Source organism: Thalassophryne amazonica, chromosome 22, assembly GCF_902500255.1.
Source record: "Thalassophryne amazonica chromosome 22, fThaAma1.1, whole genome shotgun sequence".
In the NCBI taxonomy this organism is placed as follows: Eukaryota; Metazoa; Chordata; class Actinopteri; order Batrachoidiformes; family Batrachoididae; genus Thalassophryne; species Thalassophryne amazonica.
In genome coordinates, this window is record NC_047124.1 from 15,632,925 (window position 1) to 15,655,801 (window position 22,877).

Here is a 22,877-nt window from a genome sequence, read left to right on the forward strand (position 1 = left end):
TGACAGCTGCTGGCGGTGAGGAGGGGGGAGGAGAAGGGAGGCAGCGGGGACTCGGTCGCCTGCAGGAGGACTCACATGGTCCTGCAGCAGCCGCACACAAACCACCGGGAGCCTCCTCTCCGTTCTCCTCTCCTTTCCTCCTCCTCCTCCTCTGAGTTCGTTTCTCCTTCCCGCCTCCCGCCGCGGCTCACTGCGGCTCGGACTCCGACCGCTAGCAGCGCCATGGCTCGGGAGAACGGAGACCCCGGCAGAGGAGAGACGTGGAAAAAAAAAGTCGACGACATCAAGAAGATCTTTGATTTCAAAGAAGTCCTCGGCACGTGAGTACAGCGGCTTTTCCCCCCCAATTACTTTGAACTCCCGCTGACACTTAGCACGCGCCACGGCACGCGCGCGGTAGTATTTTTTTTATTTTTATTTTTTCATCCTCATTCATTAATATGTTAATAAAATATCTTTAGTTTTGCTTGTGGCTAAGTCACGTCACTTTTTATTTATTTTTGTGTGTGCGTTTACTAGATTTTTGTCATTATTGTAGTATTATCACTTAATGAGGCTATTTTTTTTCCGATAATATGTCTTATTTTCTGTTACATTTTAACATAATATTCTCTTTCGGTTTAGTGTCCTAAACATTCCTCAGTGTGTCACGCCTCCAGTTTAATTATTATGCTTTAAAGTGCCATTACATCATCTGTATGGTTGTTGTTTATGGAAAATACACTGCTTTAATAAAAGCTTTTACCATTCGCATGTTATTAAGTCGAAACTCCTACAGTGTTATTGCATTATTCCTGTTAATATTTCTGGGAAATGGCTTTAATGTTCTCATAATCCCTGTTGCATTCCTGTTACTCTGTAATGAATTTATGGGCATCGTAATGGTTTTTCCTGATCTCTTTTGGCACGACTGTTATTCCATCAGCATTTCTGTATTATTCATCATCATTTATTCAGGGACTTGTGGAGTTGTTCTGGTATCTCTATGGTTTTCCATTTCGACGGCTTTGGTAATATTCCTGGAGGGATTTTTCAACCGCGGGAAATTCTCAGCAGCAACAGTTGCAATAGTCTACTATAAAATCCCTCACTGGTTTTATGTTGAGATTTTCCCTGCTTCCTTCCTTTCCCGATCTTCCTCATTTGTCTTGTTCTCTTCCATCTTCACTTATTCTCATCTCTGACGCCAGCCCTCATCTTCGACAGCCAGACCCTTGAAACGTCTGTCTGTTTCCCTGCAGTGAGGAATTAGCTGTATCCGTTTGGACAGTGGCCTGGAAGAGGGACACTCAGGGCGGTTCCAGATTGGGATTAACTGCTCAGGGATTAGAAAAACCTCCCTAAATAGAAGGAACTTTATTCATGTTGTGTAACATTAAATGTGGACTATACATAAGGAGATCTGGTTCTCGGAAATGGGGGGAAAATGTGTTTGAAATATCACATTTGGGTGAATTGTAATCAAAAGATCTTTGTTTGACTCCCTGTCAGATTAAGTAAAGGAGCATGGAGCGAGGTCCTTAATCCCCAAGTTGCTCCTGGCATGTGTGTGTGAATGGGAGTTGTCATTGTAAAGCGCTTTGAGTGTCTGCATTGAATTGAAAGTGAAGTCCATTTACCACTTATTTGGAATTATTGTCGCCAAAAATTAAATGTTTTTTAATTACATTTTCCAAAGACAAAATGAATATCACAACATGAACATAATAGTGGGGGAAATGTCCATGTTTTTAAAGCCGTCACAGTAATTTTGTTGTTACCTGCTGGGTAACAGAAAGTCTTTGTAAGTGCAGGGTTTGAGTGAATTGCTCAGGTTGAGTGGGTTCTAAAATCTTGATGCTGCTGTTTTGGACCTAAGTGGTGCACATCCGGATACGGTGATCTGAGTCACACATTAGCCAGAGCTTCTGACAGCTGTTTGAAGCTGATGCATCAGCAGAAACAGATGCGGTGTCATGCAGCGGGGGCGTGGTTTGTGCTCTGTTTGGAAAAGCAGGCTCCGGGAGGAAGTGAGGCAGGTCACCTGATCAGTGTCATAAAACACTAGAGGCCACTCAGCCTGCACGCACCTCCATCAAGACATCTATTTAATCGGAATAAGGAGGCGTTCACGCTTTTTTTAAAAAATTTTATAGCCGTGTCATATTGTGAGTAATCGAGACTCGAAGTGCCCGACTCCACTTTGATGATTGCTTCATTTGTGAAAAAATGCTTCATTTATGAAGGCGTGAATGAGAGTGATCAGGGCATGGAGTTACAGAAATCAGACGTATGGTCAAAATGCTCGTGGTCCACGGTCCAAGACGTGAGCCAGATCAGTCAGTTGAGTCAGATCCGGATCAGTTGTGTTGTCACAGGTTTCTGATCAGTGTGTGTTTATTGACTGGAATGTTTTGAACATGAACACACACATTGTGAGCAGTGAACATGTGTGCAAAACATATTCATTTATGCAAAGCCAGAATGCAACAAGAGTTTTTTATTATTATCGTGCTCACAGACATAACGACAAACACGCATAAACCGTGTACAAGCAGCACGGTGCCGCTCATTTTACTCCACAAGTCTGGTACGTGGGACCACTTGGACAGAAAAATAAAAACGACTCATCATTCAAAAAAATGACTCATTGGATGAACTCAATTCAGTTATGTGCAGGATTTCCATCGAATAAATATCGGGTGTTCCAAAAAAATATGCAACATTTTATCAGCAAAGAAAATGGTCAAAGCATCTTATGTCTAGGAAATAAATTTATGGCTGGATAGAAAGCTGAAAGGTTGAGGTTTTTCTTACCAATGTCAATACTGGCCCTGCATTTTGTCAGTCTAGCATAAAGTTGCTGCACCTGTTTGACACTCTTGGTCTGGTGCCAAAACTCAATAATTTTTGTTCGCTGTAATATGTTTAATCTTGGCATTTTCCTGAGTCTTGTTTGGCATCAACATAAACTTCAGGGTCTCTACAAGTAAAAAAGAAACATAAGTGATTAAGTTTGTAGCATTTAAGGGTCAAACCGAGTGTCTTAAATGTTGTAGATTTTTTTTTTTTTGGGTGGGACACCCTATATATGTAGCCCCAACTCAAATTAAACCAATCCATGCAAGATAATTTAATTAATTTAGTTTGGACTACATATATTTATTACATGGAAATCCAATCCAATGAGTCAGTTTTTTGAGTGCGCTTCAGAGTTTTGTTCAATGTACAGTACTGCACAAGTGTTTTTTTTTTTTTGTTTTTTTTAATTGACCTTTTAACCAGGTAAAATAATTTCAGCACCAGTTACCATTTTCAGTGTTGTCCTACACCCAGTACAGCCCCATACAACATAACGTTCTTACAAGAGGACACAACAAAATATAAATGACCAGCACATATAAATTACTGTATAAGACCTAAATAGATTCTTGTCATTTGATAGATGGTTTGTATGTCACGTGATATTGATCATTCGTCCCATTTGCCATTGTGTTCCATTTCTGATTGTAATGTGTAAGTCTAGAGAGGATGCCATTTGATGGCATTTTGTAAGTTGTGTCACCATAATCAAACAAAGGAAGGATGGCCCTTTTTTACAAGAGTATATCAGGCAGTGTAAATGAAGGAAGCCTTGTTCTGGTACAGAAAACAAAGCCTGGCTTTAATTTTTGCCAGCAGATTAATGATGTGGGTGTTAAACACCATACAGGGTAATTCTAGGCTAACAGAATTACAATCAGAGAATTTTTTTTTTAATGGAAAGCTAAAATATAGCTAGATTTTTGTTGTCATTGTAATTCTGTTACTGTCGAATTGCCCTACAGTTTCCTTGTACATGTGTTTTAAAGTTTGTCTTTTTCTTCATTAGTGTTAAATGACTAATTAACTTAACAAAACAAACAAAACCCCAGACTATTTCATATGAATAAAATGTCAAGTTATAGGCTAACGCAGTGGTTCCCAAAGTGTGTGTGTGTGTGGGGGGGGGAAGTCGAATGAATGAGGCTCTTTTTGTTGATGTAGGGTTTTGCTTCAGTTGTACAGCTTTTTTTATAATTCACTAAGCACTGCAACTGGGACAGTTAAAATATTTATATAATATGCGTATACATTAAACAACTCATTTTTAACGTTCTATAGCTGCACATGCATTTTGGCGGTTTATTTTTGAACAGCTTTTTGGCTGGAAACCACCAGCTGTATCTGGCAACATGGGTGTCATAACATGCACATTTGTGAGATTATATTTTAAGATAAATGATGTATGTTACTGCTTTTATTGAATTTGAATTTATTAGACACCCATGCAACAAAATTTCACTCATATACAACACAAAACTCAAAGTAGTCAAAGAGAAAAGACAGTAAGAAAAAAAAAATGAACAATGTACACGGTGCCTAAAAGCGTAGGCAGAAGCAAAGCTTATCAATGCCTACACCCTTCCATGAAATCAAATCAAACCAGGCATATGTGTCTGTTCATAAACATTCATTTCTAAACAAAATCTGAACAACAGCAGCTCATAATTACAATTACCAGTTCCCAATAAAAGCTGGTTACCATCTACATATTTCAGTAGAAAAGGTTCAAGTACAACACCTTCATATAACACAACTCAACCCCTTTCCTCGAATACATATTTGGAGAATACCTTCTTTTTTTTTTTGTATGAATATTTGAACCGGTTGATATCTGGACATCGCTTTTATTATGAAGAACATTTGTTCTAAATGTTTACAGCCACCTTTTAAACTGTACTTTATTCATATGTTACATTGACACACACACATATATAAGTACCGTATTTTCCGGACTATAAGTCGCACCGGAGTATAAGTCGCACCAGCCACTTTATCATTATAAAGAAAAATAAACCATAAATAAGTTGCACTGGACTATAAGTCCCATGGACATACAGGTATGTTAACTTAACATGAAAAGTTCAGATGATAATATTGTGACGGCTACCGTTTTCAGATGCATATTTCACCAGTCGTAACTTACAATCTGCAGAGTATGATTTTCTTTTTGGTGGCATTTTTTCAGGCCTTCTCCGTTGTCTTGTTAAGTTATCAGTAACGTTGAAATTTTTATTTTTCTATGGTAGTCAGAAGTCGCAGGAACAGTCACACAAGCCTTGAGTGCCCTCTCGTGAGCTGCATTTTACCTACAGATATGTTTGTATTTTGCGGACCACATTGCGAGCCGAACCATGCAGCACCTACCTGCGCAGCTCATGACCACCCAGCGTTGTCGATCCAGCTCCTTCCAAGTGCAGACGCTAATCCTCCGCCGTCGCTCAGTGCTCCCATGCAGCTCTCAGCGTCAACTCTGCTCACACTGATATCCAAGGGTTGAAGCTGTTTTGTTAGCCGTCCCGGAATAAACACCATGTTCGTCTGCTTCAAACGCTATTCACAATCTTCGACGCCAGCTCCTTCCAAGTGCACACACTAATCCTCCGCCGTCGCTCACCCGGTGCTCCCACGCAGCTCTCAGCGTCAACTTAAACACTCTGCTCACACTGATATCCAAGGGTTGAAGCTGTTTTGTTCGCCATGCCGGAATAACAGCAAGCACCGTATTCGTCAGCTTCACACGCTGTGGGTGAGGTGAGGAATACGCGTCCAACGTTCTGTTCTCTGATTGGTTATCGCGACCAGCGTGACTTATAGGACGGCCGCCATACTACAGTGTCCATGATGCATTGCATTTCCTTTTCTGGTGGCCATTTTAAAACATAGATCGACTCTGTCACGTAAAATGTTTTTTTTTACAGTAAATTAATTGAGATCCTACCGGTATATTTTTCATTTATAAGTTGCACCGGAGTATAGGTCGCACCCCCGGCCAAAACATGTAAAAAAGTGCGACTTATAGTCCGGAAAATACGGTATACAGTACATATTTCATATTTAAACCATTTTTGTGGCATATAAATTTTTTTTTTTGTGGTGTACAGTAGCTATGTGAGAGCTCCCCCCCCGTACAATGACAATAAAAACTATTCTATTTAAGATATTGAGTTAACAGCAGCAGCTTTACACATTTAACTTCACTGCCTGCAGCAATGGAAAAGAACAGAACAGCAGATCTCCCTTAACTCTCCTTACTGAAAGCGAGGCGGGTCACCAGAATTGGGTCGGTGTCCTGCTGGGTAAACGTAATGCTCAGAGAAACCCTGAAGGTGTTCAGGTGCAGCACGTTATTGAGTGTACGTTTCATTTCTGAGCTGCTTCTGCTCTGCCAGACTGCGACGTCATTGATGAAGGTCCAGTCAGCTAATTAAGCCAAATGCTGTCTCACTATACGTGTGCTTGACTGCTTGTCCCCTAACATTCAAAAAGTTTGACCAGTATGAGGGTGTGTGTGCATTTCTGGCATCTCCATGAGGTTATCTGTATCTTGTTTCTGCCCAGAGTGTATGGAGTATGTGTGTTCCTGTGGCTCACTACTTAATAATTTAATACCCACCGGCATAAGTGTTTGACTCCCAGGTAGGTTGCACCTTTCAGCAGGAGGCAAGACAAACCGTTGTCAAAAATTCTTGCACCTTTTTTCCATGTGGATGAATTTTATGCTGCTGGTAATAGAGAAGTTCCATCCAAACCAGGATGTTTGAGGGCAGTTATTGATGGAATAGAGTTGATTTTGTAAAGCTGATTTATTTCATAACCTTTTGTTTTAGTCAGTAATGCAGCCTGAAAGCTGCATTAAAGCTTTAGTGACATAAAATTAAACCATGTTTCCACAACAGCTCCTCACTGATGGAACTCTTACAACTATTAATACAATACAGAACATGGATCAACTATGATCCATTACTCCACTAATTACAAATTTATGAGTTGGTGATGATTACAGTAACTTCATATGTTTTTTCTTGGTGGCCTTTGTTACCGTTTTTAATTGTACTATAATTTTTTTATAGACTGCTTTATATAATCTTAGGTTTCCTTTAACTGTTATATTGTTCTATGTTATGTATGCAATGCTATAATTTGATAAAACTACAAAATTACTGCGTATAGTAGAATTTCAGTTTATACTTTGGTACTGATTATTATTATTTATTAATATTATTAACCTTGATTTAACCAGATAAAAGCCCATTGAGATCGAAACCCTCTTTCGCAAAGGGTGACCTGGCCAAGAAAGGCAACAGCACACGTCATGAGAAACAAGTTAACAACATCAAGAAAACCTTAAAATAAATCAAATACAAGCCATTATACAATATATAAGTTAAAAGAATTTAAAAACACAGACACTGTTCAAAAGATTTCTATTTGCGGTCTCTTAAAACAGAATGGAACGCGTTCAGAGAAATCAACCCCGACAGTTTCCATTCAGATTGGAGGACATTGTAAGCAGACAGAGCAGAAAAAAGAAAAGCTTTTTTTTCCCGTTTCAGTGCGAACACGAGGTACGTGAAAGGGCAACATGTCTTTTGAATGCAAAGCATAACGGCTTTCAGATCCCCGAAGTCAACTGGATAAATAAATCGGAACCAACCCAATAAGAGCCTTTTAAACCAGGGTCATCCGATGTGTGTATCACCTGTTATCATGGATTTCCAAAGTTGTTGGGATCAACATCATAGTTTTTTTTTTTATTATTATTAATGTGACTTCTTGATTCTCTCTATTCTCTTATCATTCACTCTTTTGTATATATTAACAGACTTTGGGTTGAGGTCAGAGGTGGCCAACTCAGTGGAAGGTCCTCATGAGTGGGCCCACAGAAAGTGTGTGTTTGTGTGTGTATTTGAGTGAGATGGAGAAAGTGAAGTGGTGCATTGTTGGATGTTCCTGTGCCATTTACAGCATGTTGCCCTTAATTGATGCTCCATTTCCCTGCCCCTGGCACCATTTTCGCTACTGTTTCTGGGACTGCACAGTCGCCCACCCTCCCGTCTCTCTCTCTCCATCCCAATCTTTATCCCTTTATGTCTCTACTTTTTTTTAAGTCCCATCACACATCTGTGATAAACTTGAGCATTTCTTTTTTGTGACCTTTTTTTTTTTTAGTTTCTTCTTTTATCCCAGTTATAAATACCAGATTATAAATAGTCCAAAAGAGGAGAATTTATGTGACAGAACTGACTGCTAGCCCGCTGTGTGTCTGTGAATGTACAGCAGTTATATGTACACAAATACGAGTGTGTTCCCATTAACAAGTTCCTTGGGTGTCACTCCTGTGTGTGCATGGACTTGTGAATGTGTTTAAGTAGCTACTTTTTTTGTTGTTGATTATACAAGGAGGTTACATAGTAGAGAAGCTTGAATCTTCGACTGGACTGGGTTGCTTGACGAGAGGACGTTTCGCTTCAAATCGCAGAAACTTCCTCAGCTAAAATTTTTGCTCTGGAAGTCTGACTTCTGTCTGACTCTTGTAGAGAACTACAGAGGATCTTCAGACAGCACAAAATCCCAGTTTACTTTAAACCGGTTAACACTTTGAGACAGAAATTAGTTCACCCTAAGGACATGATCCCTAGTTACAAACAGAGCAATGTAGTGTATTCTATCAGATGTCAGGAAAACTGTAACGAACACTACATGGGTGAAACGAAGCAACCTTTACACAAAAGGCTATACCAGCACCGCAGAGAGGGCGCCAGTGGACCTCAGTCTGCAGTTCATCTCCACCTTAAAGACACTAACCACACATTTGAGGACAAGGAAGTTAAAATATTAGCCAGAGAGAAGAAATGGTTTGAGAGAGGGGTCAAGGAGGCATTCTTTGTGAAACGTTTGAAACCCAGCCTTAACCGGGGAGGGGGTCTGAGACACACTTTATCCCCTGTTTACAATGGGGTACTCAGGTTAAAGGAGTTTCAGTCTTTTGTTCATGGTAATGAGTCATTCACGTCATCAAGGGAGCCATCAGAAAGGCATCCATCCCATCATTAGAGGGACAGCTGTCCTGCCATTAGGTGTGCTAACTACAGCTATTGTTTAGTCACTAGCCTATAGCAGTCTGCCTCTCAGTAGGAGGGATCTGGTTAGGTTTAAAACTCCAGCTTTTGTTGGCTTCTGTTTTATTCTTCTCTACAAGAGTCAGACAGAAGTCAGACTTCCAGAGCAAGAATTTTAGCTGGGGAAGCTTCTGCGATTTGAAGCGAAATGTCCTTGCGTCAAGCAAGCCAGTCCAGTCGAAGATTCAAGCTTCTCTACTATGGAAACCACCTGGACAACTGAGAGCCTACACAGAAACAAGGAGGTTACCTTTATCACCAAATGTTTATTGGTTGGTGTGAATTTTCAGTGTGTGTTTTGTTTTTTACCCGAGGCCAAAATATAGCCATCGGGTATTGCAGAGACTTTACGTCCGTCCGTCCATCCGTCTGTCTGTGCTCAGCTTAACTCCAGTCCTATTACTGGCACGGTCTTCAAATTCACAGGGAGCATTCTTGGGGCACAGATCTTAGACAAGTTCAAAGATGGCTAACCTTGACCTATTCTAAGGGGTCAAAAGGTCACATTCTTTCTACACACTATTTCATTGATTACATGCTCATATGGCCGGACAAGGGTATTTTAGCATTGTGTTTATATTTTTTAGTTTTTTTTTTTTTTTTTTTTTTTTCTATTAAAAGTTTTGTGCAGTTCTAAAGAATGGTGTAGATTGCGGGAAACAAAATATTTAAAGTTATACTTTGGTGTAAGTGTACATTTAACTGAGTGCCCTTTAAGCATTGATGTAGAAATATTTATTTTGTATGTTTTCAATCCTCTTTAATGTCACTTTACTTGAACCGTGGTCAGTTATTACTGATCACTGTTGTTGTTTTTGTTCAGAAAATTTGGGTTTCGTTTCTGTTGTTTTTGTCTTCCTGAGATGATGCTGTTGATCTTGCTTTAATGTGCGCTTCATCGTTGATCTCATTGTTTGACATTCATGCCCACAATCACCATCTCAGTCCATTAATTGTGTATCTGCAGATGCATTGTGCACAACTACCCACAATAATTAAGGTACTAAACTGTCAAAAGATTTATTTTTTTTTAATGGGTTTACTACTGTCGCATTATGGCCAAATACAGCAGGTATCATCACACACAGACTTCTAAAGGCCATATATTGAGTTTTGGTCAATTATTCAATGAAAAATGATCTAAAACTTTTTCCTTTTCTGTTCAGCATTCAGATGTGTTAAACCAACCAGCTATATCATCCTGAGTAGACAGCATGATAAGAAGGACCGTGAGTGCCGTAGTTTACCAGTTTCCTTCTCGCAGCCACAATTTAGAAATCAATAATATAATTTTGTTTTACCTTCTCTGGATCCATTCTTTGTTCCACCACCCGGTTATACTGATTATTTATTGTCACACGGTTGACACGAGATGAATGGCTACTGTGAATACACGCTTTAACATACTTGTGCTTGGAATCCAGTTTATTGTTTAAATGAAATCCAATTGTGGGCAGCACGGTGGCTTAGTGGTTAGCGCTGTTGCCTCACAGCAACAAGGTCATGGGTTTGATTCCCAACCTGTGGCCTTTCTGTGTGGAGTTTGCATGTTATCCTTGTGTTTGCATGGGTTCCCTCCGGGTCTCCCCCCCACATCCAAAGACATGCAGGTTAGCTGGATTGGAAACTTTTAAAATTGTCCGTAAGTGTGTGTGCAGGTGTGAATGTTTTTCTCTATATGTGGCCCTGTGACAGACTAGCGTCCTGTCCAGGGTGAACCCCGCCTCATGCTCTATGCCTGTTGCATAGAGCATGAGCATAAGCAGTTGAAGATGTGTGTGTGTGTGTGTGTGTTATGCTGTTGCTTGCCCCCCCCCCCCCATTGGTGCTGATGTCAGAGTGAAGTTATAGATTCATGTGGTTGCTTGGATTTCAACAGTTATTGATGCTGCCTTTGTTAGAGTTATTAGTACTTTTGTGTATTCTCTATTTATAGCTCTTAGGGTTTCAGCACAGATGAAGACTGTGAGTGTACAGACTGCAGTTTGACTTTTAAGCAGTACTGAGTTTCAGTTACAGAACAAACACACACACACACGCTGAGCAGTAGCAAAGAGAAAAATACACTTTTACACTTCATAAAAGCAAGAAATGAAACCACATCCTTTGCAGGTCGTTCACTCTTTCTTCATCAAAAAATCCATTTTGTGTGTGGTTCTTTTTTGGGGGGGGGTGTTTCCATCCTTTTCTGTGCTCAGATTATGTTCGTGTCTAGACCTCTGAGTGTTAATGATCATAAAGTTTAGTCCATTATCGGATCAGTGCTCTATTTTAAGCCTCTTGACAACCGCATGCATCTTATAATGGCCCCGGGCTGAAAGTGACACCCAGGGCTCGACCCAACAGCTGTGTGCACGCCCGTGCTTTGCACATAAACATACTCATCACATATTTATGTTTAAAGACAAAAATCTGTGTTTCAAACTTTTACATTGCGGCTTTTTTCATGCAGTGACCTAATGGCTTTATTTATTTATGTATTTATTTTTATTTAGAATACATCCTGGATCCATCCCACGCAAACACATGGAAAACACGCAAACTCCACAGAGAAAGGACCAGGCAGGAATCGATCCCACCTTCTTGCCATGAGGCAACACAGCTAACCACTTAGCCACTGTGCCAACCTTGGGTCCCTCTTTTGGAGTAAATTTTGAAACGTGCTGTTATGACAGTTAAAAAAAAAAACAGAGTGGCTATATGCCCAACTGTTGGTTCAATAAAGTAAATACGCGAGCATATACGCCCAACCTCAACCGATTAATGAGCGCGCTTGTAAATTCACTTCCGGTTTTAACGGGGGGGGGAGGTGAATAGTTTCTCGCCGGCTGCAGGAGGGTTCCCAGCCCGCGGAGGGGCTGTGATCTAAAGCGGTTCTGTTTGGCTCATCACACCCAGGAAACTGTGTCCATCTTACAGGCAACAAGCAACATTTTGTTCAAAAACTGTTTCATTGTCATTAACAGGCTTCCGTTCAAAATACTTATGAAGTTTGTCTGCTTTCATCCATTGCGGTGTTTCCGCAGTAATTAAAGACAGCATTGTTAAATGTGTAAAAAAAAAAAAAAAAATCTAAAGAGGTGACCTTCATTGGCAAATTTTGGGTTACTTAGTGCTCTTTTGCGGCATGAAACCCATATTGCTGCTCACAGATCTTCACCTCTTTTTCTAAGCTTAACTTCCATTACTCTTTCCCAAAACTTCATGCCGTAGCTGATCAGCTTGATGCCTCTGTAGTTACTGGAGCGCTTCATGTTCTCCACTCCTTAGGCATCCTTTCACTTTTTGTTTAAACAATCTGGTTAAAATTAATTAGAATTATCAGTCACTTCTGGCACATCTTTGGACTAACATCTACACTCGAGCCTTGTGCGGGACTATCTGTTCATTTCACTCACTGAATTTCGGACCGTTATTGCCTGCTTCTGCAACGGGTGTGTTGCACTCCTGCACATTCCCACAATGTGCTTGTCCAGTCCCACCCACACCCTTGAAATGCTGAGAACTTTTCCCCACAGAGTACTAGAGATGCACTCGTGTGTTTTCTCCCATCCCGCGGGAGAAAACATGTCATTCATAGGATTGTTTGTTTCGATTTCCTGGCCTGTATGTCTTTGATGCAATGGTCAGGAATAGCACTACTATTTGATTGTTTTCATGTGTGTGCTATATATGGGCATGCAGTGTTGCCATGGTAACGCACTGCGCTGTATCTGTGTGTCTCTGTATATGTACTTGTTAATTCCTGTTATGTCCGCTTCTGTTAAATTAAAGACATTCTCTGAAAGTTGCATGTGGACACCACATACTTTACACTATTCTCCTTTGTTGACTGTCATCCTGTCATTTCCTTTACCGCAGTGTTTTATTTAGCCACTTGCTCCTGCAGTGAAGTTCTGACCACCCGCGCCTGCCAGATTTGCGTTGAGTCCTGGTGGGACCCAATCCCAATGCAGCCCTCTAATCTGCACACCAGGTTTCCTTATATGACAATACCAACATGCAGCAAATACAGTAGAGGATAACTCGCAGATTTCATCACAGTGAATAAAAAATGTTTAAAACAGGAGTGGCAAGGACACTCACCTGCATCCTATCTGGAGCGCCACTCTTTTGGGGGAAAAAAGGTCATGACGATCTTTCTGACTGCGTGGGCTGAGAGTGCCACATGCCTTATTTGGTGACATAGCTGCATTCACATCAGTATAAACTACTCCTAATCGTCAGTAGCCAAGAAAAACTATTCTCGTGCACTGGCCAGCGTAAATATGGCACACCGGGAAAAATCTGCTTACTGATTTATATTTCCTTCTTATTCTTTTTAGCTCACGCATTCACCTTGCATTCTTCATTGTTCATGCGTTCTCTCTCTCTCCTGCGGCGCACAAATGGCCAACGCTGTTGGCGTGTACACGCTGATCCTTCGGCAGCTCAGAGACTCGTGGCAACAGATCGAAAACCGACCCACTCTTGACTAGACTAACTGACTGATAATTGGACCTGATCTGGCTCAGGGACCCGTGGAGGCCTCCTCTACTTTTACACTTTCCATGCTCATGTGTTGCAGCTTGCATTGTTCCGTTGTGACTTGGAGCGTCATCACGTTATGGAAAGAAGACACATTTGGAATGATGATTTCTCAGTACTTTTAGAAAATAGCTTGAAGACGTGAGATGTTGTGTTGGGTGCGATCTTCTGCCTGCCCTGCAGACACATGAAGCTTGCTTGGGAACACAAAACAAATACAGGTGCGCTCGACCAGCTGATGAAATGGGACACCCAGCGGTAATGCTTCGTTTAGTTTCTTCTTACAGGAGGATTTGATTTCACTCTGGTTCCACAAGAGTCTTGACAACAGCATTTGTTGTCCAAGGGGGTAAATCTGTGTCGCAGCCTGCTGGGACAGAACACAGCTTGTTGTGACAGAGTTAGCAGTTGGTCACATGACCGTGTTTTGTGAACAATCACGGCAGCGAACAGTCGCGCCAGAGAGACCAGAGTTAACTTTGTTCCTGTCAGATGTTGACCTCTGCAAAACATCATTAGAAGTCAAAAGATGACTTCACAGTGTTATTAGCAGATAATTAAATCTGGCAGCTCCGCTCTCAGCAGAGATGTGGAGGAGAAGTGCTTCAGTTATTCCCTGTGCTGGTAACAAAGTGGGGCTTGTGCTGCAGTCCAGCCCAGCCAGCTTGTGTAGACAGTAACTCAAAAACCAACAAGTGCTCTCGTCTTGTATGTCTCCAGCTTTAAAGGGGATATAAGCAGGACAGAACGATTAAAACCTGGTGAACGTTTGAAGCTCCAGATCAGTCAAAAACTTAAAAGTTTAGCCCACGCAATATCCCATAGATGTGTCTGCCATCCGCTGGAGGGGTGGAACTTCACATGAGCTGACAACTTAAGGGGAGAAACATGTTGCCTAATGTGGGACAAAATATACATCAGAAAGGGAACGTAAAACTGGAATTGAATGATGGATACGACAAAAATTTCTTTTTTTTTTCCAATTTATTTTCATTTATATAGCGCCAAATCACAACAGAATTGCCTCAAGGTGCTTCACATAAGTAAGGTCTAACCTTACTAAACCCTAGAGCAGCAGTGGTAAGGAAAAACTCCCTCTGAGGAAGAAACCTCAAGCAGATCAGTCTCAGAGGAGTGACCCTCTGCTTGGGCCATGCTACAGACACAAATTACAGAACAATTCACAAAACGAATATACAGGAATTGCTGTTGGTGCACAGGACAGGAGGGTCTCCAGCACAAATCCTATTTGTAGTAATATTAGTAGTATCTTTCTGTCTCCGTCTATTGCTCATCTATATCTCTGGCTTGCTTTATATATCAGTGTTCAATCAATCAATCAACTTTTTTCTTATATAGCGCCAAATCACAACAAACAGTTGCCCCAAGGCGCTCCATATTGTAAGGCAAGGCCATACAATAATTATGAAAAACCCCAACGGTCAAAACGACCCCCTATGAGCAAGCACTTGGCAACAGTGGGAAGGAAAAACTCCCTTTTAACAGGAAGAAACCTCCAGCAGAACCAGGCTCAGGGAGGAGCAGTCTTCTGCTGAGACTGGTTGGGGCTGAGGGAAAAAACCAGGAAAAAGACATGCCGTGAAGGGGGGCAGAGATCGATCACTAATGATTAAATGCAGAGTGATGCATACGGAGCAAAAAGAGAAAGAAACAGTGCATCATGGGAACCCCCCCACAATCTACGTCTAAAGCAGCATAACCAAGGGATGGTCCAGGGTCACCCGATCCAGCCCTAACTATAAGCCTTAGCGAAAAGGAAAGTTTTAAGCCTAATCTTAAAAGTAGAGAGGGTATCTGTCTCCCTGATCTGAATTGGGAGCTGGTTCCACAGGAGAGGAGCCTGAAAGCTGAAGGCTCTGCCTCCCATTCTACTCTTACAAACCCTAGGAACTACAAGTAAGCCCGCAGTCTGAGAGCGAAGCGCTCTAATGGGGTAATATGGTACTACGAGGTCCCTAAGATAAGATGGGACCTGATTATTCAAAACCTTATAAGTAAGAAGAAGAATTTTAAATTCTATTCTAGAATTAACAGGAAGCCAATGAAGAGAGGCCAATACGGGTGAGATATGCTCTCTCCTGCTAGTCCCCGTCAGTACTCTAGCTGCAGCATTCTGAACCAACTGAAGGCTTTTTAGGGAACTTTTAGGACAACCTGATAATAATGAATTACAATAGTCCAGCCTAGAGGAAATAAATGCATGAATTAGTTTTTCAGCATCACTCTGAGACAAGACCTTTCTGATTTTAGAGATATTGCGTAAATGCAAAAAGGCAGTCCTACATATTTCTTTAATATGCGCTTTGAATGACATATCCTGATCAAAAATGACTCCAAGATTTCTCACAGTATTACTAGAGATCAGGGAAATGCCATCCAGAGTAACGATCTGGTTAGACACCATGCTTCTAAGATTTGTGGGGCCAAGTACAATAACTTCAGTTTTATCTGAGTTTAAAAGCAGGAAATTAGAGGTCATCCATGTCTTTATGTCTGTAAGACAATCCAGCAGTTTAGCTAATTGGTGTGTATCCTCTGGCTTCATGGATAGATAAAGCTGGGTATCATCTGCGTAACAATGAAAATTTAAGCAATACCGTCTAATAATACTGCCTAAGGGAAGCATGTATAAAGTGAATAAAATTGGTCCTAGCACAGAACCTTGTGGAACTCCATAATTAACTTTAGTCTGTGAAGAAGATTCCCCATTTACATGAACAAACTGTAATCTATTAGACAAATATGATTCAAACCACCGCAGCGCAGTGCCTTTAATACCTATGACATGCTCTAATCTCTGTAATAAAATTTTATGGTCAACAGTATCAAAAGCAGCACTGAGGTCCAACAGAACAAGCACAGAGATAAGTCCACTGTCCGAAGCCATAAGAAGATCATTTGTAACCTTCACTAATGCTGTTTCTGTACTATGATGAATTCTAAAACCTGACTGAAACTCTTCAAATAGACCATTCCTCTGCAGGTGATCAGTTAGCTGTTTTACAACTACCCTCTCAAGAATCTTTGAGAGAAAAGGAAGGTTGGAAATTGGCCTATAATTAGCTAAGATAGCTGGGTCAAGTGATGGCTTTTTAAGTAATGGTTTAATTACTGCCACCTTAAAGGCCTGTGGTACATAACCAACTAACAAAGATAGATTGATCATATTTAAGATTGAAGCATTAAATAATGGTAGGACTTCCTTGAGCAGCCTGGCAGGAATGGGGTCCAATAAACATGCCGATGGTTTGGACGAAGCAACCAATGAAAATAACTCAGACAGAACAACCGGAGAGAAAGAGTCTAACCAAATACCGGCATCACTGAAAGCAGCCAAAGATAACGATACATCTTTGGGATGGTTATGAGTAATTTTTTCTCTAATAGTCAACATTTTGTTAGCAAAGAAAGTCATGAAGTCATTACTAGTTAAAGTTAATGGAATACTCAGCTCAATAGAGCTCTGACTCTTTGTCAGCCTAGCTACAGTGCTGAAAAGAAACCTGAGGTTATTCTTATTTTCTTCAATTAGTGATGAGTAGAAAGATGTCCTAGCTTTACGGAGGGCTTTTTTATAGAGCAACAAACTCTTTTTCCAGGCTAAGTGAAGATCTTCTAAATTAGTGAGACGCCATTTCCTCTCCAACTTACGGGTTATCTGCTTTAAGCTACGAGTTTGTGAGTTATACCACGGAGTCAGACACTTCTGATTTAAAACTCTCTTTTTCAGAGGAGCTACAGCATCCAAAGTTGTCTTCAAAGAGGATGTAAAACTATTGACGAGATACTCTAACTCCCTTACAGAGTTTAGGTAGCTACTCTGCTCTGTGTTGGTATATGACATTAGAGAACATAACGAAGGAATCATATCCTTAAACCTAGTTACAGCGCTTTCTGAAAGACTTCTAGTGTAATGAAACTTATTCCCCACTGCAGGGTAGTCCATCAGGGTAAATGTAAATGTTATTAAAAAATGATCAGACAGAAGGGCGTTTTCAGGGAATACTGTTAAGTCTTCTATTTCCATACCATAAGTCAGAACAAGATCTAAGATATGATTAAAGTGGTGGGTGGACTCATTTACTTTTTGAGCAAAGCCGATAGAGTCTAATAATAGATTAAATGCAGTGTTGAGGCTGTCATTCTCAGCATCTGTGTGGATATTAAAATCGCCCACTATAATTATCTTATCTGAGCTAAGCACTAAGTCAGACAAAAGGTCAGAAAATTCACAGAGAAACTCACAGTAACGACCAGGTGGACGATAGATAATAACAAATAAAACTGGTTTTTGGGACTTCCAATTTGGATGGACAAGACTAAGAGACAAGCTTTCAAATGAATTAAAGCTCTGTCTAGGTTTTTGATTAATTAATAAGCTGGAATGGAAGATTGCTGCTAATCCTCCGCCACGGCCCGTGCTACGAGCATTCTGACAGTTAGTGTGGCTCGGGGGTGTTGACTCATTTAAACTAACATATTCATCCTGCTGTAACCAGGTTTCTGTTAGGCAGAATAAATCAATACGTTGATCAATTATTATATCATTTACCAACAGGGACTTAGAAGAGAGAGACCTAATGTTTAATAGACCACATTTAACTGTTTTAGTCTGTGGTGCAGTTGAAGGTGCTATATTATTTTTTCTTTTTGAATTTTTATGCTTAAATAGATTTTTGCTGGTTATTGGTGGTCTGGGAGCAGGCACCGTCTCTACGGGGATGGGGCAACGAGGGGATGGCAGGGGGAGAGAAGCTGCAGAGAGGTGTATAAGACCACAGCTCTGCCTCCTGGTCCCAACGCTGGACAGTCACAGTTTGGAGGATCCAAGAAAATTGGCCAGATTTCTAGAAATGAGAGCTGCTCCATCTAAAGTGGGATGGATGCCGTCTCTCCCAACAAGACCAGGTTTTCCCCAGAAGCTTTGCCAATTATCAATGAAGCCCACCTCATTTTTTGGACACCACTCAGACAGCCAGCAATTCAAGGAGAACATGCGGCTAAACATGTCACTCCCGGTCTGATTGGGGAGGGGCCCAGAGAAAACAACAGAGTCCGACATTGTTTTTGCAAAGTTACACACCGATTTAATGTTAATTTTAGTGACCTCCGATTGGCGTAACCGAGTGTCATTACTGCCGACGTGAATTACAATCGTACCAAATTTACGCTTAGCCTTAGCCAGCAATTTCAAATGTCCTTCGATGTCGCCTGCTCTGGCCCCCGGAAGACAATTGACAATGGTTGCTGGTGTCGCTAACTTCACATTTCTCAAAACAGAGTCGCCAATAACCAGAGTTTGATCCTCTGCGAGTGTATCGTCGAGTGGGGAAAAACGGTTAGATATGTGAACGGGTTGACGGTGTACACGGGGCTTCTGTTTAGGGCTACGCTTCCTCCTCACAGTCACCCAGTCAGCCTGCTTTCCCGACTGCCCGGGATCTGCCAGGGGGGAACTAGCGGCGGCTAAGCTACCTTGGTCCGCACCGACTACAGGGGCCTGGCTAGCTGTACAATTTTCCACGGTGCGGAGCCGAGTCTCCAATTCGCCCAGCCTGGCCTCCAAAGCTACGAATAAGCTGCACTTATTACAAGTACCGTTACTGCTAAAGGAGGCCGAGGAATAACTAAACATTTCACACCCAGAGCAGAAAAGTACGGGAGAGACAGGAGAAGCCGCCATGCTAAATCGGCTAAGAGCTAGTAGCTACGCAACCTAGCGGATTCCTAAAAACACACAAAGTGAATAATGTGTAAATAATTTAAAGGTGATTCAGCAGAAGGAGTGCCCCAATCAAGGCACCAAACAGGCCATGAAGCAGCACAGGCAACGCACGACAACAGCGAACGCACGACAACGGTGCTAAAATAAAATAAAAATCAACTAAACACGCTGTGGAGCAGCACAGATAACGCACGACAACAGTGCTAAAAGAGAAAAAATAAATAAATAAATAAAATAAAATAAAAAAATAAAATAAAAACGAAAGCGTTAGCAAGCTAGTTAGCTTGCCAACGCTGATGAAAGTTAGCTGATAAAAGTGCTCCGTCGCGATGTTTCGACCGTTAGAGGTCTTCCTTAGGCGTTGGAGCACAGTAAAAAAAAAAAAAAGTAAAAAGGTAAAAAAGTAAAAAAGTCTTGAAAAAGACTGTTAATTCAAGTCCAAAGCAGCAGGTAGCAGTCTCTGTGTAAACAGTCCCAACAGAGAGCCAAAATTCTGATGCCAACACGTAAATCACACACAGGAACTCGCTCAGCTGAAGCAGAAGTCAAGCCAATCACCTTCACCATCATCACCAACTGCCCACTTTAAGTGAGCTGTGAGCTTTTCATCCACAGTTTTTTTTGTTGACACATGATACTGAAATTTCTAACTTATAGGCTTGTTGCTCCACGATACAATACACGTATCACACGATTCGATAATACAATGATACATAATTATGTCACTGTTCACACAAATTAGTTGGAAAGTAACCTGCCGTGAATGTTTTAATAAAAAGAGTTTCTGAAGTATAAATTGTAATTGACGTTATCTGTTTTCTGTTTGTATATTTTATAAAACATTTATGATTCTCCTGCAAGAGGTCTGCAGGTGTTGGCTTTTAATGGTATCACGATATTTATAAAAAAAAACGTTTGATACAATTTTTGTGATACGATTATCATGATTCATGCATTGTTACACCCCTAATAAATATATGATACCTTGAAGAAAAAAAATTGATACACTATACCATTTTCAATACCACGGAGAAAAATCAAACCAACATACAGCAAATAAAAAATTTGTATTTTGAATACTATGCCAACGTTTTGTGGTTTGGGGTTTCGTGCATGTACATATATGTGTATAAAATGCTGTAAACGTATTGGAGAACCATTGCAATGTGGAAGTACCTGTGAGCCGTCTGCTGTTTATTCGTTCTTCAAATGTCGACCCATTTGTCCCCAACACATCTGCTCAGTAGAGTTCAGAATCTAGTATAAGCAGAAATGTGTCTCCTGGCTTTCCGGCATCCACCGTGTGTGCGTCTGAAGCCATTTTGAAGTATAATTTGGCCTTCCTCCAGCAGGCGCTTATGAAATCCAAATATGAGGCAGAGTGACAATGATACAGAACAGGCCTCAGGTTTCTTGGTGGATCAAGATTAAACATCTTGAGATTGCCCACAGGGAAATTTTCCCAGTCTGGATTGTATGTCGAAATGATGTTGCTCGAAGTTTTACCACAAGCCTCTGTATCATACCGAACGCCAAACCCTCAGCGGAAACCACTGCAGGAGACAAATGTCACCAGCCGTCAGTCCATTACACAGATCGACTTCAATGTCAGGCTGTAAAAACGCTTGTAGAATCTGGTTTTATGCCCAGTTCCTTTTCACACTTCCCATTACTCATTTCATCCCAGACGAAGTGCACAGCTGTTGCGCGCACTGCTGAGGTACGCTCATTATTTTGATTCATATCACACAAAAGCATTCGGAGCAGTAAATGGACTCACTGTTGTGCCTGAGCAAAAATGCAGAGAAAAAGCTTCCCTTTTCTTCTTAATTAAAAATGTGACATTGATTTGTTAAATCTTTTAAAATTAAAGCAATCCTTGATGGTTGTGATACCGGCTGACTGGGATTCACTTTCCAGCCTTCACCTGCACAGAACGTCAGAAAGTGGCTTAGCATATTTCCCTGGAAGCTCCACTGCTTCCGACTGTGCCAGTGAAAAATCCACAAAAAAAAAAAAAAAGCGATAGAGTGGAAGTGCCAAATTTGAGAAGAAGCAAATATAGTCTTGGGGGTAGGGGGGTCCCTGTTGTACAGATTCTCACTCCTTTCACCATCTGCTGTTATCGGAATCTCTGAAAACGTTGCCATCTTCCTCTTCAGTGCTATTAAGCAATTTTGGAAATTTACCCCCTCAAAAAAAAAAAGGCACTGTACTCTCTTATAGTGATGACAGTGAGTAATTTTAGTAAATGAAAGCTGCAGTAAGAAAGTGATGGTAAAAAGCAGCAACATGATAGAGTGACCTGGGTCGAGTTCAAAGAAGACGAGGAACGCTGCCCAGAATACGGAATGAATCATCAGCTGTGTCTGACTACCTTTCCTCATCACTCGCTCTTTAAAGCTTTATCCACTTGTAGAACACGTAGGTCTAAGTTTTTTAAATTTATTTTGTAAAGGAGAGAATGAGTCGCTCAGCTTTGATTTTTATTCATTTTTTTCTTCCTCTGCCAGAGTGAGACAAGTGACCTTGCAGAACAGTGTATTCAGCCTTTAATCAAAACAGTTATTAACCTTTGATCCCCTGCAATCAGTCACCATAAAGAAAACTTTCAGCCATGAATGAATAATTCAATGATGTATCCAGAATCTTGTAAATGTTTATGTTCGCTAAGTGGGATTCAAACTCTTCCTTTGCATCTAATGTACAGGTATGCAAGTGCACTTGGAAATTTAAGTTTTTAATTGTCTGATGATGTCGAATTGATGTTTAAAAATCAGGCTACTTCATACAGGTTTTTTTTTTTTATTTATTTGGTTTTTAATTGCAATTTGTTATAAATTACCGTAAATAAAAATATGAAACCCAAAGTAAATTATCACTTTGACAGCTAGATTTCTTCCTAAATATGTCTCTAAAAAAAATAGAAATTGCATGTTGCTCTATCGTAATACTGCCTCGAGCAGATGTCCTTAGAAAGGAGACAAATGAGGGAAGCCATCAAGACGGTAATTATAACTCTGAAGGAGTAACAGGCTTCAGTGGCTATGATTGGAGAGTCTGTGCCGAGAACACTGTTCCGCTTGTTGGTTCGTGGTAGAGCGGATTAGAAAAAGACTGATTACTGTTTCAGAGAACTTGCTTTCCATTAAACTCCTTGTGTGGCATAGTTGATTGCATTGCGTTTGTCCCCGCTTTTATCTGTTCACTCATGTAAGGCAGGATATGCCAAAAAATGGACGACGTATGTTGAGTGGCAAGACCGTTGTTGCTAGCTCATGATGCGGATGTTCCTCACATGTTTTCTATACATCTCTTTCTGTAGCAGTCTTGACATTACGGAATACATTCTCACTCCCGGCTCGTCACATTTTGATGGTTGGTCCATGCCCCTTTCCATCCCTATGTGACAAGTTAGGTAGCATTTTTTCGCAGCCATGTCATCAGCGAACAATCATATGTATTTGGGTTTTATGGTTACGGTTGGTATTTCTAAAAGAGGCTATCTTGATAACTTGTCACATATTGACATTCAGTCAAAATGTTTGCGATAGCCAAGTAAGACACCTTCACATTGCTTCTCATGTTCCTGTTTTGAAGGTTTTTTTTAAGAGAGTAGTCAAAATTCTGACTCTCAGATG

The 22,877-nt window shown here is 40.8% G+C and overlaps 1 protein-coding gene across 1 annotated transcript in view; it reads left to right on the forward strand.

Annotated features, from left to right (window-relative positions):
- The window catches only part of camk1da (calcium/calmodulin-dependent protein kinase 1Da), an 85,224-nt gene continuing 62,347 nt past the window's right edge, over positions 1 to 22,877 (forward strand). The window contains exon 1 of the mRNA XM_034163414.1: positions 1 to 320. Within this exon, the coding sequence (XP_034019305.1) occupies positions 76 to 320 (245 nt within the window). The 5' untranslated portion in view covers positions 1 to 75. The remainder of the gene's footprint in view (positions 321 to 22,877) is intronic.